Raw genomic sequence first — 21,277 nt, forward strand, 5'->3', positions numbered from 1 at the left:
AAATAACATTCATGGAGTTCTTAGCATCAAGCTTGGAACTGATAGGCATTATTATGTATAAACTCTATTAAAATATATTGCATTCACTGGTTAGTATTAAGGTAACTAATAATGTTTACTTGTCTATGTTAATCTATAAGACTTTATATTAATCCAAATGGGGAAAAGTAGGTAATCATGATTTTCCTGGTCTCATCATACTGACCTCTAGAAATGTACTTCTGGAGTGTCCCATGGGTGGCAATAACAATAGCATTCAGGCAAATGCTTAGTAACATTGGCAGTGACCGTCTTAATCTTTCTATTTGCATTCAATACTAATTTACAGGCTTTAATCCAATGACTAAAAAATTAAGGCCTGATGTCATTATCCATGGCAGTGGTTATAAAGGGGAGCAGAAAAACAAGAGTAAAAATAGTATATCTGATTATAGTGACAAAGTTAAATTTATGATACTGCTCATTTAGTAGCCCCTATATCAAATAAGGTCAATTTAAAGCAATGTCTAGGTAATATACCTAGGGGTACATACAAGCATCTATAAGCTAAATTTTTTCCTTAAAATCTGATTTCAATTTAAGTTTTATAAACAGCCCCAACACATCTGGTATCTCCTATAGGGGGAGTTGTCTAGCTAATATTTGGCTGATTAACAATGAGCCAAAAGAGTATTTATCTCACATACAACATGCATAAAAAATGAAGAATTGCTGACTTAAAAAATGCAGTACAGCCCTCAAAGTTTCTGAGTCATTATATAATTAGCACAATGCTACATCTTTCTCAATTTCTGAAATGATATCAACATACAAAGTGCAGTTTTAAAGTTATTTTTGGCATAGTTTTTTAAAGTTATTTATGGCATTTATTTGAAAAAGAGTTAAATTTGACTTAACTCACTTTAGATAACAATCTCTTACAGAGTTTGGGCACTATAAGTGTTTCTTGGCTGGGCGCAGTGGCTCACACCTGTAATCCCCACATTTTGGGAGGCTAAGGCAGGTGGATCACCTGAGGTCAGGAGTTCAAGACCAGCCTGACTGATATGATGAAATCCCGTCTCTACAAAAAATACAAAAAAAAAAATTAGCTGGGTGTGGTGGTAGGCACCTGTAATCCTGGCTGAGGCAGGCTGAGACAGGAGAATCGCTTGAACCTGGGAGGCGGAGGTTGCCGTGAGCCGAGATTGCGCCATTGCACTCCAGCCTGGGCAACAAGAGTGAAACTCTGTCTCAAAAAAAAAAAAAAAAAAGAGTGTTTCTTCTTGACTTTGATTTCAAATTGATTATCTGTTATACAAGTGCACTTCCACTCTAAGTACTTCTCACTAATCAGTGGTCATTTTACTCATAGATATACACTGTGAGGAAAAATGTATTTCAAAACATGATGCCTGTATTAGGTAGAGGGTTGCCTTGGTTCTACCATAATTTAAAAAAATATATGAGTATGTAAGCATTTAAACTAAAATGGTTCTTCTGTTAAGATCAATTAAATCTTAATTACTTATGAAGATTATCTGAAACTACATGATACCATTTAGCTAGATTCCTTTCACTTGCATCCAGATTTAACTTTGATTTTATAGAAATGGTGAAAATAACTGCAGTGGAAAAGGTGGCAGCTATAAGTGTTGCCTGTCTTGCATACTGCCTGAAAGCATTACTATTCATTAAAATAACCTTCACTTTGTAGTAACACTCAAGCTGTAAACAGTCAACTTAGATTCTGGAGAACACACAGCACAAAAAGTAAAGAAGTATCTGTCTTTGCAAAGTAATTTGTCGAGTTGAAGATTATTGTTTTTCATCATGGTGACCCTGACTTGGCTGGCTGGGTGCATATACAGATTAAGATTAATGCAGTTATTCCTTGGCTAAGGTCTGCCTCTTTCAGGGCACATTCTCCCTAATGACATGATTGATAGGCAGTCCCAAATCCGGAGAGGAACTCATTAATCATAGCATTGACTGAATCCAATCATTTGCTTCACCTGCACAGTGATGGACAGGAAAGGATACAATTCAGGAGCTGACACTGAGATACTACTTTGTCAGAGGGCCTCAACTTTTTCAATGTCAGCCTCTACAAAACCTGACAAGAATTTTTTTTTTTTTTTTGCAACTTGTATGCACCTTCAAAAAGATACCTGCAAACTTATTTTATTGTAAAAAGGTCTTTAAAAAAAACAAGCAATTTACTCTAGCTAATGAATATCTCTAAGTCAAAGTAGGATTTTCTTTATTTTTTAGCAAGGCTATATGATCTTAAAGTTCCTCTTTTCTGAGAAGGACGTTTTGAAGATACATGTGGAAGCAATATCAAAGTTAATGTCCAGCAGCTGGGTGTCATTTGGTTCAGTCTTCAGGTCAGCGGCATTGACTCTTAGCAGAACTAATTTTATAATCATGGCAAAATCTCAGTAATGAACTGCAGTATACAGCTGATTACACCACAGAAAATTTTATTTAGTCTTGGAAACAGTGGAAAACCATGAGTTTTAAGAATACTTACATTGCAAAGTGTAGCATGATCCCAATAACAATTACAACAAGAAAATTAGTGTGGAATATATGTGTACATTGAGTATCATAATTTTTTGCACTGGTATAGTTTGAAATGTTTAAATTCTTTTTGTCACCCATTATTACCATGTAAATAATGCTCAAAATCAACAATATGTATATAGATCCTTCTAAAAGAAATGTTTTAGAACTATATCTTGCACATTCCTGGTGTGGTGTTAGTAGACTTTTTTTCTGGAAGAATAGTCAAGATAGTGACTTGTGCTAAGTATCTGTTACAGAAAGAAACAGGAGTGGGGCACATATTTTTAAAAGGCAACAAGTGTCAAAGGCCAATTTAAAATACCCAGTGGTAAGCATACCGCCATGAAGCACCCAGCCTATATTTAGCATAATAGGCTCCCACTTTTGACACTTCAATTAGCCTTCAATGTGTTCTACAACAGGTGTAAAGAGGAAGCTACAAAAGACAAAATACCAAAGCTATTTCAGGCATCAAAGATACTTTTTATCCACAAAGAGAAAATACAAATTATTTCTTACATGTTCATAAAAAGAAATGTTTTGTTTTCATCTCATGATTATAGCAATTTCAACAATTGCAGTAATGGGAAAATGTTTTATAGATAGGAGTATAAATGCAGTAAAGACATGTTTTAGAAGAAACGATTCAATTTTTGAAAATGCTTTCAGGTGCTTAATTCTAAGGTGCTGTTTATGTGAGTGGCAGCGGTTTGGGAAGGCTTACCTATTTCAGCGTAGTCTTTATGGATGCTTTGAATCTGAGATTTACATCAACTCTCCACACTCCATCTCCATGATTACTCTCCATCTTTACAATTCTTCACTACTGATATGTATATGCTTTCTTTGTATTTAGTGCATTTATGACAATAGAGAAAAGCACAGCCTTACAAGAAGGAGATATTGCTCTTGAACTGACTGAGCAGAAAATAAACACGATGGTCCTGGATCTCTGCCACAAACCAGGTGGCAGCGAGTACCTGAGGCAAATTTATCACATCATGCAGCTCAATGAGGTAGGGAAACGGCCTTTTTACCGAGCAATTAGGTGTGTACTGGCCTGAGGCAGCGTCTGCTGGCAGCTAAGGGTTAGTCAAGGAGGTGATAATACTTCTTAAAGTCAATACCAAACTCAATATTGCATTATTAATAGAATCTATTCAGCCCCGGCTGTTCTGCATTTGTACAGAAAAAGCTTCACCGAAACAATGTAGATTTTATTTATATGGTTTAAACAATAACATGGCTCATAAACTCAGTTCAGTTCTGAATTGTAGAGACTAGAGGTGTAGTTTGGGAATTGTGTGTTTGTGACTGTTAAGCTGATGTTAAAATCTGGTATTTGTACAGTGAATTTTCAGAAGAGACTTAGCTCTTTTCCTGCAGATATCATGCTTGTGTTGGTGAGGTTGGAGATTTCTTATTTAATGAAAAAACTTAAAGAAGAGTATTGAACCATATTCGGTAGCAACCAGATTAACCTAGGAAAATTCATTAATACACAGACACTGGTTGAACCAATGTTATGCCTTTCTATCCCATTGCCTCTGACCTTGCGTGTTTTGGGCTGTTTTATTGAAAATGTAAATAGCACGTTATCTCAGCTATTTACTTGAAACAAAGTTCTCTAACTTAATCAGGTTTTGAATTTGATCATATGTGTCTGAATTAGATTGTGGCATCTAATTGTGTTTACATTTGCAAATACATGAATGTAATTTTTGGAATAGTAAAAATTGTATAGTGTGAATATATAGTGTTTTAGTTTTATCTCAATAATGTAGGCCTTATAACCATACATTTTCAAGGAATAAATTAAATTTGACAACAGCATTTTACAACTTGATTATATAAATGTTTTGCCCACCATTAGCTATGTGAAAGTTACTTCAAGTAAATCTTGTTTCCTGGATTTCATAGATCAAACAGTCGATAAACAGGTGACATAACAATGTATTCCATGATAGCCTGAGAAGGATGTAAGAAATTTGTAGCTATGAGACATGACCCTGTCCTTAAGGCACCAGAGCTCAGTTTGTAATTGTTACAAAGTAACACAACCTATTCACTCTTGTCAGTGATCCTCATAGCTTGCTTAGGGTTTCTATCTGGGAAACTCAGCAACCCCTCACCTTGGCAAACTGAAAGACCTCTATTGCAAAGTGATGCTCCTCATTGGTATGTGCACTTGGCCATTCGGATCGGCCAAAGTAATTGTGGCGACTACTGAGGAACAGATGTTGCAGTGTGGTTACCCCCATATCCTTAGTTAAGCAGTGTTACAATAGCTCTGAGGATGGTAAAGCTGGTCTGAATTGCCAAACTGATAGAATGGTCCTATTTTTAAAAGGTGCATAATATTAAAAAGCTCAATAATCACCAATAAGCAATATCATCCAAAATTGAATTGGCTATTTATTGGCCATCAGTTATCTGGTTATACTCTGGAAAGCCAAAGGCTGTACTTCCCTCATAGAGCTCATATAACTCTGACATAGTGATTCTGAACAGGATACCATGAGATTACACTGGGATACCACCACATTTTGCTCAGTGTTATGATTTATCTTGTTACAACTGAGTATATTTACTGTTATAGTAATGTCTATCAGATGGGATATAGAGCTAAGTATTTGGTGGTTTACTGGGCTGAATGAGGCATGGCACTGCAAGGTAAGAGGCATAATGTTAGGTGAGGCTAGAGGCAAAGAAAGGTACCTTTGCCTTGTAACTATTACAAAAACACAGGCAATAAGCCCAAACAACACAAGCATGACTAGCTGACTAGCATAGTACTTATGACTGCTTTTCCACTGTGAGGTGTTGCTATGCTGTAAGTGACATTGCATTGTGATGTTTGTTCATTTCATGAGTACTGTTATGAGTCTTTAGCACCTTCAGATGTGCTGCTAAATGTTTCTCAAGAATGTAATGTAAATAGTGAAGCATTTATGGGTACAGGCCTAGCTGAGGGGAAGAATGGGTGTGCCATTCATAGAGACAAAGAAGTCATCAGGGAAAACGAGGTTAAAGATGCTTTGTCTTTGAGATAAAGATAAGATGTCCAAACAAAAATGTCTCATGATAGTTAAGGCCCTGACCATGATGTTGTGCCACACCCCTATCAACTCCCATGGGGTTGGCACCAGGTTCAAGAGGCTGAAGAGATCCAGAGCTGGCCCACAAGACATGGGGTTTTACTGGGAGCTTACATTACAGGGAAGAGGGTCCAATGGTAGTGGGCTGGGCAGGAAAACCACAACCACTTGCAAGAGGCATGCAGTTTATACAGCATTTTCATTTAACACCCTCTACCTAGCAACCTCCACCTGACGACCTTCATTTAACCCAAAACAAAGGGCCTCAATCCCCTGTATGGCTCCAGTACTGTGGGATAGGCCAGGGGCTTAGAGGTTCCTCATAGATAAGGAATGGATCTCGGGTTGGCCACTCCCAGATTCCTTAGCTTGGAACTCTGAAAACACATTCGAGTGCATCTGCCATACAGGGTCATTCTCAGGGTATGATCAAGTAATCACCGTCAGGTGCATCTACCATACACGTGGGCACAAATGAGAGCAGACATGCATGTAGATTTGGTCTGTATATGAGTGTGGTAGTTGAGGTCATCAGACTGACAGAGCTCTTCAGTGAAGAGAAATGGAGAAATGATGAATAGAGGAATAAGCTTTGACGTAATGCACAGGGAAGGTGTTCAAGAAAGAATGGAAATCTTCTAAAGATATGGCCCAATTAGTGGTAAATCTGATTAAAGCAATGTCAAAGTTAAAGAATCTGAGGTTAAGAAGGGTTAGTGATGACTGTCAGTGCAGTACCTAGAAAGATCAACAAAGGAGAACATTCCATTTTCTTCACAATTTGCAACAGAACAGTTTCTCTTTTTTGAATAGTGGAAACAGTCAAAATGTAGTTACGTAAGGCGAAATCAGTTAAGACAGATTGTTATTAGCCAAAACAAAGCTTTTTTTGTCAATAAAAACGAAAGTATTCCTTTTAAAAATTTTATTTGCATAAATCATAATGGAGAAAAGTTTTGTTTCTGTTCAATAATCTAAATCTAGGCATAAAACTATTTTCTGATGGCTTTATCATTAACAATGTTTAGTAAGAGTCCATGTGTGACCCTCCATCAGACACTAAAGAATTAATCTTTCTAAAAAGATATGCTCTACAACAGGGGTCCCCAACCCCCGGGCCACAGACGTCTACCAGTTGGTGGCCTGTTAGGAACTGGGCTGTACAGCAGGAGGTGAGTGGCGGGATAGTGTGCATTACCACCTGAGCTCCACCTATCGTCATATCAGCAGCAGCATTAGATTCTCATAGGAGCATGAACCCTACTGTGAACTGCACATTTGAGGGATTTATGTTATGTGTTCCTTATGAGAATCTAATGCCTGATGATCTGAGGTGGAACAGTTTCATCCTAAAACCATACTCCCCCTCCCCACGGTCCATGTCCATGGAAAAATTGTCTTCCACGAAACTGGTCCCTGGTGCCAAAAAGATTGCGGACTGCTGCTCTATAACAAGTAAGTTCAAAAACGATGATTGTTAACTTCAGCAGTGGTTTCTTTCAATTTTTAGGGTTTTATAATATAAAATTTGCCTCTCATGATGAACACAGTGGGCATTCCTAAAGTTATACAGGCACAGAAAAAAGCACAGTGAACTGAGACCAGAAATGTGGCTCCTCCCCACAGCTTTACCTCTCACACCTGTGTGATCTCAGGATTGTCCTCTGACCTTTCAGCACCAACCATTTAGTGTGGCATTGGGCTAGAGTTTCCCTGTGCCTATGGATCTCCTGGGAGTTCCTTTTTTTTTTTTTTATTTTTGAGACGGAGTCTCTCTGTCGCCCAGGCTGGAGTGCAGTGGTGCGATCTCAGCTTACTGTAACCTCCACCTCTCGGGTTCAAGTGATTCTCCTGCCTCAGCCTCCCAAGTAGCTGGGATTACAGGTGCCCACCACCACACTCAGCTAATTTTTTGTATCTTTAGTAGAGATGGGGTTTCACCATGTTGGCCAGGCTGGTCTGGAACTCCCAACCTCAAGTGATCTGCCCACCTCGGTCTCCCAAAGTGCTGGGATTACAGGTGTGAACCACTGCACCCAGCTGGGAATGCTCATTAACAGGCAGGTTCTGATTCAATAGGGTTGAAGATTCTGCTTTTCTAACAAGCTCCCAGGTGAGGCTTAACTCAGCTGATCCAGTGCCCCAGACTTTGAGTAGCACAGGTTTTCTAAATGATGTCTGAATACCTTTTTGGCTCTAACATTCTGAACTTCATCCTAACCCTAACCTCAAAGAAAAAAATTACATTGTGACACATGAAACATCACAAGAACATTTATATTTTTTAAAATCTATTAGATGACTTATTTATTAATAGTAAGCATTTATTAGTTGATGGGGACTTTTAGTCATTTTAATTTGTTGTCTTCCAGAAAAAGTTCCATAAAATACATAAGGATTGTTCACCTTATTTATGGGTGGAAAATGAGGTATAATGTTGTAGATTGGCTTTTTTTTTTTGCCCAGGCCTGCACTGGCAGTTGGGGGATTATAATGACATATTTTGAGCTTCTCTTGAGCCTTGATATTTTTCACTCCATGGGATGGAAATAGAGTTTAGGAGCTTGCATTATAATTAATTCTGCATTGAATGAGACTGCTTGCAGTAAAATATCAGAGTACTCAGTGCTCTGCTGAGCCAGGAGTAGTTAACAACTACACTTAATGAATGGATGAGCAATCTTATACTGTGAATAATCATGCAGATGAGTTAAGTTTTAGTAACCAGACATGTTAATATGTGAACCAGTGACAAGACAATGCCTGTTAAAAAGGTCCTGATATATCAAACATATATTCATTATGTAAGAGTTTGGTAAATGGTTTCCTAATCTATACTAAATATTAGGTAAACCTGTTTTTGATGGGTTTATTGCAGTGCTGATTGGTACTCTACTATGTATCTTCTGAAAATATATTCTTCCCTGAGGCAAGTAATACACTGTAATCTAGCAAATGTGCTGAAAGGATAAATTTGGATATTGATCAGTTTATTTTTACAGAGAATGTCTGCTTCTCACCGTCACAACTTGTAATTTCTTTTCTTTGAAGGAATATTTAAAAGAACAGCTGTTTTCTATGAATAGTTCAGAGGAAAAGCCATTACCCATCCGACCTTTAAAGACGACCTTGAGGAGTATAGAAGATCGGCCTTCTGCCTTTAACCCTTTCCATGTGTATAAGGCGTTTAGTGAAAACATGCTAGATCAGGTATGTGGAAATTAAATGGTAAATTTAATTTAAATGTGTGGTTTCTTTACCCAAGTAAGAAAAAACTGCTTTGTGTTTGAGTATTTACTCATAAGCTTATTTTGCTAGGAAGCAAAAGGCCTTGTTCTTATTTACATGGTCTGTACAAATTGACTTTTAAGAGTTATTTTACCTTTTTTCTATTTGTCAAACTGATTCATATATTTGGTCTGTAAAACTTAACTTCTGGCTGGTCAGTTTACCATGGGCAGAGGGAACATCTGTTAGGCTGTTTCTACAGAAGGCTGAAGAACCAGGCATTTTGTAACATTCCTTTCCTCCCTTGTCATCTCCATCCCCCAATACACACACTCACAAAATACCTTGCAACCTTTATGAATTTATCAGGCAAATTAGAAAATAGTTAAAATTAATTATAAATAGAGCACTGAGCTCCTACTTTAAGTGGTATGGGGTAAGTTTGCTTTTTATAACCATAGACACATTCCCAAATTTAAAATGAATTTGTTAATGATCTTAAAGCTGGTCTATTTGGAATAAAGTCAATGTGATAAACACCACACATTTTTTAATGTCAGATTATGCCATTGTCTAAGCTGCATGTTTCAGTAGTTACACTGAAAAGATCGTCTTTCTGCCAAAGTATTTGAAATATAAAGTTGCTTTTGCTTTGTTCATTCTTCTGGTGGCTTTTCCCAGAAACCTCTTGACAGACAATTTGAACTAACAGGGCAGAAGAGAAGGATTGCTTGACCTAGAACTCTGATGAAAATAAGAATTAAAACAATGGCCTAATTCAGCATGCAGATAATATTTTTACCATGCCTGTTACAGCTCTAGTCTACACTCATCAATACTGTAGTGGAGTAAGACCTTCAAATGCTGACAACCCAGGGTGGAATTCTCCTGCTCTATGACAGGATTGTAGTGCTCGATTAATCAGCAGGTGACAGGGGATAGCTCTTGTTGGATTTTAAACGTCAGTCTGGACTCTTGTTTTCAAAACTATTTCATTTTAAGGAGCATAAGCATTTATAATACTTTAAATGTACTAAGTTTGAGTTTATTGGCTGCTTTTCTGTGTTGTGCATTAGATTGCTCCAAACCATAAATAATTACTATAGCTGTTAAATTTTCCTTACTTCATTTAAATAAATGGCATATTTTATTGAGTTCTGAATTATGAGATTATTTTTCACAGTAATTTTTCTCCATAGTCTGTTGTGAAATTTCTATTAATGAGAAAAGGGAATCACTTATATAATTTACACTTACAGATCCTCATAATCTTCCCTTTAAAGCATTTTCTTAACCAAAAAGGTAACATTAATATCACACTCTAATTAAGCTGTATCTTATAATTTGATTCTTAGCACTTCCAAGTTTGTTTTTTAATCAAACTTTTGGTTGCTGAAAAGAAAATCAAACTATAAATTGATATGATGTATGAAAAAGTTGCCAATTATTTTGCTTTGCTTTTCAAACAGTCTCCTTCTCAGAGAAACTTGCTGGGCAAATGCCATTAACACTTGGAAGAATAACGACTCAATAAATTGATTTATATTTTTATAAATAATGACTACATCCCCAAATGGATTTATAAATTAATTGCCGTCTTATTGGAATAAAAACCTTCTTCTGTGGACATGATTGATGTTATCTGTCTAAGTCCTTGTTCTGGACCCCCCTCCTTCTTAGTTAGTCTATCACAGCTGGAGCTTTAATTTACTGATCATATTAACTCTGATTAATAACTAACAATAGTGTCTTCTCATTTATCAACAGTCAGCCATCACAAAATGGAACTGGAATTGGGCAAAGTTGCTGCCAAATTATCTGAGACTGGATAAGATGACCTTCAGTGTGCTGCTCAAAAACAGGTAATAAAATTGGGGACCTTGGGGGTCTGGTTGAGGGACAAGGTTGTGTGTGTGTATGTGTGTGTGTATACACATACACAGATTTTACTAGCATACTTTTGGGAAAAGTGAAAACATTTTATCAGCAGGGGAATCTATTTTGTTTTCTTCCTCTCCAGCCTCCCATCTTTTAAAAATATGGCTATTTATAGGAGTATACTCTCTAAATACCATTCTCTATAGTAAAAATTTGTAAAAGGCAGTAACATTTGTTTCAGAGATGAGATTAGTGGATTTTAGACTGAATTTTAAATATTTTTGACTTTGTATATTTAATAGTTCACTATTGTAAAGACCAAAAGTTATTGACTTGAACGTTATTATAATACTACACCTTTGTTTACAACAACTTAATGAATGCGTATAAAATGCCAAGCCAAATCAACTAGTCTAATCAGGAAAACATGTAAGTAAAACTGTCATGATTGAATTTTTCACTTTTCAGCCAGTTATGTTGCTACTGTCTTAATATAGCCACAGTAGCATATTATTTTACACAAAGATACACACACACACACACACACACACACACAGTGCAGTATAATCCAATGAAATGATAATATGATTTCAGCCTAGGAAACAACATGTAATTTATTTTGCACAAAAGTATGAACATTTTGCTTTGGATCAATTAACATGGTTTTTAAAAGTTACTTAAAGTTTCAGTAAAAACTATAAGGTGTAAACTTTAAAAATTTGGATTTTTAATCAAGCATAATACATTTTCAAATAAGATATATTTTATGATATTCCTTTTATTGTTTGAGTTGTCTGTGTGCTTATAGCTAAGTTTGAGGCTTATCGTCTATATGATCTTTGTGACATAGAATGTATTTCCATATCTTTTTGCAAAAATATTGAGTATCTTTTTTTTGAAAGAAAATAATGATAATAACATAGTAGAATTGTCAAATCATTCTTGAGAAATCTGGATGAATATAAGAAAATATCCTAAGAGAGAGGTTGCAGTATTTCTCAGAAGGAAGTTATAGAGGCAGCTTTATTGCCAATAAAAGCTATAGCTTAGATGTGAGGTCACAGTGGTATTTATAATATTTCACCCCTGAATTAAGCTCACCCACCCATCATAGACAAAGTTCAACAACCCAGAAGCTTACTGATCAAGGCCAGAGCCTTTCCCCAGCAAGCTTACCACCTGGCTGGCAGCAGTCCAGAGGTACCCTATTCATACACAAGTCACCAGGTGTGCACCTATACTGTCCCAAAGATATTTGGAGAGGTGAGAGGAGGGGTTGGTTGAGGAGAGGCCAGGTCCTCTGTTGAATCTGTAGTGACATGATGTTTATACAATATTAAATGTCTGTCTGGAAACAAACTAGGAAAGGTAAGTAATTATTTTCCTATTTGGAAAGTTTTGAGTTTATATAGATTAACTGTGTTATATTTTACTAAATTTATTTTCAGTCATGAATTCCTGCTTCCAATCCACTAAATGGTCCTCTAGGGACAAACATCCTTCAAAACTTACTACATTTGCTTTTTATAATATTCACCTCTAAGTGAATTTGTGTTTTACACAGAATTGCATATTTTTGTTTTTGTTTAAGGACTTTGGATCACTAGCTATTAAAGTGTATTTTCTTGAGATCTGTGCAGGAGTGGGTGGGAGAAAAGAACTCATACAAATTTAGCCAGAAATAACAGGTCAAAACAGTTCTCTTGGAAAAGGGTCATGAATTTTTAATAGAAACAGCTAGAATCTCATCTTAATAAGAACCTTAGATTTTTAAAGAATGGTATGAAAATCATTCTACTGCAAAGCTACCGCACACGAGCTATCATGAACCTAATTGATCCACCTTAGAAGGATTAAAGACACCTGAGGGTTTACAGGCTTTTCTATCACTCACCGATTTATTTTAAGAAGGTTATTTATGAGTTTTGTTTAATATTGAACCGGTAAGGAAATTGTTAGTTTCTCGATGACACCCTCTTGTCTCTCTTGTTAGAACTTATCTGAAAATGCCGATTTTTTTAATAGTACATTTAATTGTTGACAACATGGTTATCTGAAAGATACATACTTGAAAATTAGACCATAGAACTCTGAGCTTTTAAAATGAAAGTTATATATGCTATCCAACATCTACCAACTATGGTGTTTGGGGTTAGGTGTAGCCAAAGGAAAGAATTCAGAGCAGTTCAGCTGAATATGCTCAGTTTTTTCCTTCCAAATTCACCAATTAAATGAGTCACTTGTTCTCTTTTTGCTCCTTTTATTGGTAATATATTTGTATTAGTCTATCTCTATACTACGTTCTAGTGTATGTATGGGGCTGTGAATGTTGTCTGAGGACATAATATTACAAAGAAAAGTGAACTGAAATATACAAGTATGAAAAAAATTGAAGATAAGGGAAAAGAATCCTTTCTATTCACCTTAAATTCATTTGTGCCTTGTCTTCAACGTTCATATAATAAGCAGGCCATCTGTGGAATTAGTCTCCCCACATGCCTAGAGTACACTAGACCTCCCTCACCCCCTAAATATGATGGAGACTGGAAAGCAGGATTCCTGTGTTCTCAGGCACTTACTTTGACTTTAGATTTCCTTATCTTTAAAATAAAATAATAATAATTGTAAAGCTACTTCATGGAGATTGTTGACACGGTCAAGAGTGCTAAAGTATTTGGAAGTGTTTTTGAAAGCTGATAACACAATACAGTCATCCCTCAGTATCTATTAGGGACTGATCCCAAGACCCCCTCAGATACTAAATCCCACAGATGCCAAGTCCCTGATATAAAATGGTGTCATATTTGCATATAACCTATGCATATCCACCCATGTACTTTAAATCATCTCTAGATTACTTTCAATACCTAATGCAATTCTCACACATCACTGCATTTGGGTGGATTCAATGTAATACTCGGCATGCAACAAATGCAAGTTTTGCTTTTTGGAACTCAGTGGAACTTTTTTTCCCAAATATTTTCTATCTGAGGTTGACTGAATTCATGGATGCAGAACCCACAGACACAGAGGCACCACCGTACATATTCAAAAAAGTAGTAACATAGCAGCAGTTTTGGTGTCTAGTCAGGTAAGGAAACTGTAAAGTCCATTAAGGATTAGTAGGAAGTTGCTGTAAGATCGAACACTCAGAACATCCAGGTTATGTGGACTCCAGGCCTAAACCACTAGTGAGGATCAGAAAAAGTATCAGATCAGAAACCAGGCAACAGGCCCACAGGTCTGGAAGACAAACAGAAAATGAGCAAGAAGGAAGGTCAAAAAGCCAAGTGAACCACTCAGGTAATAAAGACCCAGGAGATAAAGACTTGAGGGACCGCTCAGACACATGAAAGAGGAGATCTGTGGGGCCACAACAATGTCTGTGTCTGAGTCAATACTGGCCTTTGTTCCACAGGCTGGTTCTGTGCTGACTGCAAAGGCAGAACAAATCTTGAAGCAGCTGCCTGAGTCCTTGGCAAAAATGTGTTCTTCACTCACTATCTGGCCTCATCTCAAAACATCTCCTTCCGATTCATGATGCTCTAAATAGAGTGCTTTCTTTAAGTTATTTGGATACTCTAAACGCTTTCCCACTTCAGCGTCTTGGTGCTTGCAGTTCCCTCAGCTCTTCACATGGCTGGTGCCATCTTGTCCATCTGAGACAAATGTTACCTCCTGAGGAGACTTTTCTATTTCACCCATCTAAAGGGACCCTCCAGGCTACCCTAGCATTCTACTCTACTGTGTTTTCTTGAGTTATTGCTAACTGAAATACTTGTTTCTGTTTATTTATTGTCTTTTAATCTTACCCTCTGTGGTAGAATGTAAACTCAATAAGAATAGCACCTTGTTTGCCTTATCCTGGTGGTGTCTTCAGTACCTAGAACAGCCCTTGGGCACAGAGCAGGCTCTAAGTAGTGTGTATTGAATTAATTAATAAACAAATGAGGAATAAGAATGCAGAGAAAAAGTCAGCTCCTGACAGATGAGCACAGGGTAGGTATTCTTATGTGATGTTTGGTTAATAGACATGTAGGTATTATAAGAATATTTGCTGGAAAATCTGAAGTAAAAAAGTATCTATATGCATATTCATTCTCTTCATTTTCCAAATTTGGGTGAAAGTCAGGTTATTTAAGCTCTGTATGTTTAAAATGTCTGTTGTAATAGCCACAAAAAGAATAAAGTATCGGCCAGGCACGGTGGCTCACGCCTGTAATCCCAGCACTTTGGGAGGCTGAGGTGGGTGGATCATGAGGTCAGGAGATCGAGACCATCCTGGCTAACATGGTGAAATCCCGTCTTTACTAAAAATACGAGAAATTAGCCGGGCGTGGTGGTGGGCACCTGTAGTCCCAGCTACTGGGGAGGCTGAGGCAGGAGAATGGCGTGAGCCCAGGAGGTGGAGCTTGCAGTGAGCCGAGATCACGCCACTGCACTGCAGCCTGGGCTAGAGAGCAAGACTCCTTCTCAAAAAAAAAAAAAAAAAAAAAAAAAAAAAAAAAAGAATAAAATACCTAGGAATACAGCTAACCAGGGAGGTGTGAAACATCTCTACAACAAGAATTACAAAGTACTGCTCAAAGAAATCAGAGATGAAAAAAAGCAAATGGAAACATTCCATGCTCATGGATAGGAATAATCAATATTGTTAAAATGGCCATACTGCCCAAAGTAATTTACAGATTCAATGCTATTCCCATCAAACTACCAATAACATTCTTCACAGAATTAGTTATTTTAAAATTCATATGGAACAAAAAAAGAGCCTGAATAGCAAAGGCAATCCTAGCAAAAAGAACAAAGCTGGAGGTATCATGTTACCTGACTTCAAGTTATATTACAAGGCTACTGTAACCAAAACAGCATGGTATGGTATAAAAACAGACCCATAGACCAATGGAACAGAATAGTGAGCCTAGAAATAATGCCACAGAGCTACAACCATCTGATCTTCAAAGTTCACAAAAACAAGCAATGGGTAAAGAATTCACTATTCAATAAATGGTGCTAAGATAACAGGCAAGCCATACGCAAAAGATTGAAACTGAACTCCTTCCTTACACCATATACAAAAATCAATTCAAGATTAATTAAAGACTTAAATGTAAAACCTAAAACTACAAAAATCCTGGAAAATAACCTAGGAAATACTATCCAGGACATAGGCCTTGGCAAAGATTTCACGATGAAGATGCAAAAGCAATTGAAACAAAAACCAAAATTGACAAATGGGATCTAATTAAACAAAAGAGCTTCTGCACAGCAAAAGAAACTATCATCAGAGTAAACAGAAAACCTACAGAATGGGAGAAAATACTTGCAAACTATGCATCTGACAAAGGTCTAATATCCACCATCTAAAAGGAACTTAAACAAATCAACAAGCAAAAAGCAAACAACCCCATTAAAAAGTAGGCAAATGACATAAACAGACACTTTTCAAAGAAGACATACACATGATCAACAAACATATGAAAAAAAGCTCAATATCACTAAATATTAGAGAAACGCAAATCAAAGCCACAATGAGATAGCATCTCACACCAGTCAGAATGGCTACTAATAAAAAGTCAAAAAATAACATGCTGGCAAGATTATGAAGAAAAGGGAATGCTTATACACTGCTGGTGGGCATGTAAATTAGTTCAGCCCTTGTGGAAAGCAGTGTAGCACTTTCTCAAAGAACTTAAAACAGAATTACCATTCAATTCAGCAATCCCATTACTGGGTTTATACCCAAAGGAATAGAAATCATTCTACAATAAAGACATATGCACATGTATCTTCATTGCAGCACTATTCACAATAGTTAAAGACATGGAATCAACCTAAATGCTCATCAATGGTAGACTGCATAAAGAAAATGTGACATATATACACTACAGAATACTACATAGCCATAAAAAAGAATAAGATCATGTCTTTTGCAGGGATGTGGATGGAGCTGGAGACCATTATCCTAAGCAAACTTATACAGGAACAGAAAACCAAATACTGCTTGTTCTCACATGTAAGTGGGAACTAAATACTAAGAACACACAGACACAAAGAAGGGATCAACAGACTCTGAGGCTTACTTGAGGGTAGGGAGTGGGAGGAGGAAGATCAAAAAGCTACCTGTCAGGTGCTATGCTTATTACCTGCATGATGAAATAATCTGTATACCAAACTCCTGTGACACGCAATTTATCTATATGACAAACCTGCACATGTATCCCTGAACCTAAAATAAAAGTTAAATGAATAAATAAACCCCCCACTGTTATTATTGTTATGTAAATTTGGCTCAGATTAAAATAACAGAAAGCTGGTCTTTATTTTTAGTTAATTGATCCAGTTCAAGTCATAACCTCTTCAGCAACAAAGTCTGTTTTATACTCCAAGACTTATAAATCTTTTGACATTTGGATGACAGAGTTTGTGTTTGTTAAATGATACAAAAAATGCAAGTAGAAAACTTTAAGGTGGAGTTAGCTGATAACAGTATCCAACCAAGCCTTTGTAAATTAATTATGAGTGATTATTTTGAGGGATTTGAAGAAGTGTATAGCAGCCAAGACCTCAGAAAACAGATCCTGAATATATGCTAATGATATATGTGTTTCAATTTAGAAAGTTTGCTATTGTGAAAAATAATGACTCCCTAGAGTTTCAGAAAATCAACATATATATCAGTTCTACACCTTTACTTTTGATGCTATCTAAGAATAAGTACAGTGATTGTACATTGATCTTTTGAAATAATAAAGGTACTTTTCACAGTTTCTTACTATTAGTTTTTTGCTTTTGTTCTCACCCATTTTAAAATAAATCCAGACTAGAGAATGAGATGGTGATTGCATTTGCAGGAGAGTGGACCAAAAGGAGCTCTCCCTTCCCTCATTCATGGCGAAGCTCCAGATTGACATTTTGATATTGTTTTCTTTGTCACTGGAACAAATTTATGTTGCTTCTTTTCTCTTTACCTTATTTATTCCAAACTAATTCCCAAGAACTGTGGTGTTGAAAATAATCTGTGAATACAGTGCAGTGCTGTGCTATTTTAACCATCTGAATATACTGCATATAAGTTTGGCTTCGAGTTGAGCAAACACAATTAAATATGATGGCAGGAACAGCAGAAGGGGTGGTGGAGGCAGATTTCTGGCTGTCACTTTGGGGCCTGTCCAGGTGGACAATAACCATACATCTGAGAGGAAACAGAGATTAGAAAACATGTTTTAAAAGAGGCATTGATCTGTGGAGTTGTTTGCTTTTAATGATAATAATTATTAAAGTACCTTTACCCTATATCAGATTACAGTGTGTGCCCTGTGGTGTGTAGAGGGCAGAAAATATTGTCTCTGGCCTGAAACTGTACACACTGCACTCTCAAATGACTGTTCTCAGGCAGTGCTACCATTAGCACAATGTTTATAGTTGCTCACAGCAGTAAATTCCTGGTGCAGCAGCAGGCGGCCTGGTTATGGAGAAGTGGGTTTAAGAAAAAGGAGAAGCTGATGTTGTGAGTACACACCTCTTAGTCATTACATACATATGCCATGCCATTCAAATTTGGTGGGTTTTTTCATGCTCCAGTTCCCTAGAAAATTGTTTTTTTCCTTCCTCCACCAAAAGACCTCAGACTCAGTGACTCGCTCTACCCATCATCACTGTATCTTCTCAAACAAGAGAAAGCTTTTCTCTTATCCTGAAATCTACAGCAGCATGGTTTGTTTGTTTGTTTGTTTGTTTGTTTTTTGCAGAGATTATCTAACATGTATTTAAAATGCATAAATTTGACAATCTGATCCTCAGAATTTGTAGGGCTAAGGGAATTGGTACATGAACCAAACAAACTAATACATGTGTATTATTTCCTGATGGGTAGCTTGTATGTCTGTTGTCCTTTATGGTGTATAAAGCACTTTCACACTAATCTCCTTTGACTCTCACTACAACCATGTAACAAGGGACAGGTACTCTTGAGGTTGCAGAACATTAAATAACATGCCCAAGGTCACGGACATTACATGGCAGCTCAAAAGAGCCCCAAGATGAAGTCTTCTGGTTGTATCTACTATAGTATCTGGTACTTTATCTATTAATATGTACCATACTTCTGGTCAATTTTTTAATTAGCTGCATATTTACTGTAATAATACTGATGATAATAAAGACAGCAAACATACAGAGTGCTTACCATATGTCTGGCATAATTTAGGTGATTTATATACACATATTTAACTGTAAATCCTTATAATAACCTTACAAAGTAGGTATCATATTATTACTTTCCTGATAAGGACACTAAGGCACAGAGGTACCGAGCTCTAAGTGATGGTGCTCAGATTTTGGCTCAAGGCCATGTTCTTAATCACTTCCCTCTAGGGCTTCTGTAGAGCTTTTATAATGCTTTGCTTACTTTCCTCATTCAACATTTTTGAACATCTATTAAATGAAAGGCATTTATTTAGAATAAAGTAACAATGTACTAGGGATATCCCTTATCCTAGGGTTATCTCAATATCCTTCAAAGGACTCCTTAGTGCTACTCTGCAAACTTTTTAATCCATTTTGAATTTTCACTTTGGTTGTCTCCCCCGTTCAAGCTCCCAAATCCCTCCTGCTGACTTTCCACCATCTACCTTACCAGGAAGAGTAAAGCCATCTAATGTGAAACTCCCAGCTTTCCTTCCTAAACCTCAATTTTGTTTTATCATCTCCAATCCTTTGCCTGTTATCTATAGCCTTGGAAAAAGAGCCCTTTTCTAGTTAGAATTTGAGAAATTGACTATGGATTGGGCTAAAACATTTGGATATTAACCAGTAGACTTGAGGGAATCATCAGAGCCTTTAAGCCAAGGAGTGACAGAAACAGAGAGCTACTTCAGCACATTAATAACACCTGGAGTGCAGGGACAGGAGGAAAGGTCAGGTTACAGATTATGGCTAGAGATTGAGGAAGAGATTATACAACACAAATATAAAAGAAACTTCCCAGGAAGTTTAGGGGCTCAGAAAAATCTATTTTTGGCTGGGTGTGGTGGCTCACGCTTGTAATCCCAGAGCTTTGGGAGGCCGAGGTGGGCAGATCACGAGGTCAGGAGATCAAGATCATCCTGGCTAACATAGTGAAACCCTGTCTCTACTAAAAATACAAAAAATTAGCCAGGCATAGTGGCATGTGTCTGTAGTCCCAGCTACTCGGGAGGCTGAGGCAGGAGAATCACTTGAACCCTGGAGGCAGAGGTTGCAGTGAGCCGAGGTCGTGCCACTGCACTCCAGCCCAGGCGACAGAGTGAGACTTTATCAAAAAAAAAAAAAAGAAGGAAAGAAAGAAAAGAAAAATTTATTTTTAACAATATTTCCTCTCTGGAGACAGCGTGATCCAGATATTCTTAAGGTAGAAAGGTGCTATGCTTACCTTTTCTTCAGAGAGTGTGGGTTCAGATCCTCCAAGAAGCAGATGCCAAGATGGAATTCAAGGTGCAAGAGGATTTTAGGAGAGAGATGCACATGAAGGATTAAGAGGAGGAAGTAGGAATAGGCAGGGAAGGCTTCAGAATGAACTCAACTTCAGACTGAGTTGCTGATCTGATACCTGTGAAAGGTGAGGGCGAAGGAGGATTGGGGAGGAAGAGTCTCAGACAGCAGGGTTTTGACAAGGTCCAGGGAGACGCCTGGAGCTAAAGTCACCCACTAGAAAAGTCCCATGCCTTGTAGGAATGGACTAGCACTAGTACCTACACCTTGCTCAGGCACTGGCTATAAACAGCTTGGTAGAAGCATGACCTCAGCACAAATACCATGATAGATACAGAGGAATGACAGCTGGGGCCATTAGTCAACTATGCTAACAGTAGAAGACTTGAGTGATACAATTCTGTGGCTACCACAGCAAAGACAGAGAGAGTAATTCTCTTACATATGGGGAGATTATATGGATATGTGTTATATATGTTAACAGGAATAAAATATAAATAAAGGTCTCCATTACTTTAGTGAAGTAGAAAACAGGCAACCTAAATAAATATGTTAAATGCTATTGACAGAAATGCACAACTGGCAACATTTTGATGAAAGAAAGGTATAATAATTTTCTCAAAAGCAGCCATGGGAGAATTTTTGCTTGTCAGATTGAACCAAAACTCACTTTGTAATCAATTTTCTTCTACCTAATTATGCATTCACATACTGGCACTTTCGGGTTCTTGCACTGGATCAAAAACTATTTTAAAACTTGCTTGTATAGAGTACATTCTTTTTTTCAATGACTATTCCCCTGTCACATACTGTTCAGACCCAAAAACCTCTGTAATTTTTTTGCAAAAAGTTTTAGCATATTTTCCACCAGGAGTAGCTGTCATAGGCCCATTGATTCAGTTTGATTGAAGATGAAGAGAGAATTGACTTCTGTAAGGCTTATTGATGACTATTGGATATCTGTTTGCTTATGATGCTATAGCAACATGAGAGGAAATTATCTCTTTGCAGATATTTTTACTGTGACAATTATGAGAGAAATTAAAATATCT

The 21,277-nt window shown here is 37.1% G+C and overlaps 1 protein-coding gene across 17 annotated transcripts in view; it reads left to right on the forward strand.

Annotated features, from left to right (window-relative positions):
* Positions 1-21,277, forward strand: part of KIAA0825 — a 462,961-nt gene that overhangs the window by 217,437 nt on the left and 224,247 nt on the right. For 16 of the 17 annotated variants that reach the window (XR_008548200.2, XM_063810211.1, XM_054684969.2 and 13 more), the window contains 3 exons: positions 3,407-3,566; positions 8,700-8,858; positions 10,644-10,738. Coding sequence is in view for 16 of the 17 variants with exons in the window: in XM_063810211.1 (XP_063666281.1) it covers positions 3,407-3,566; positions 8,700-8,858; positions 10,644-10,738 (414 nt within the window). In the remaining variant the exon portion in view is untranslated. Of the gene's footprint in view, positions 1-3,406; positions 3,567-8,699; positions 8,859-10,643; positions 10,739-21,277 lie in introns of those variants that run through there. The other variant, XM_063810213.1, reaches the window with a different exon arrangement.

The sequence above is a fragment of the Pan troglodytes genome, chromosome 4, assembly GCF_028858775.2.
Source record: "Pan troglodytes isolate AG18354 chromosome 4, NHGRI_mPanTro3-v2.0_pri, whole genome shotgun sequence".
Taxonomy (NCBI): domain Eukaryota; kingdom Metazoa; phylum Chordata; class Mammalia; order Primates; family Hominidae; genus Pan; species Pan troglodytes.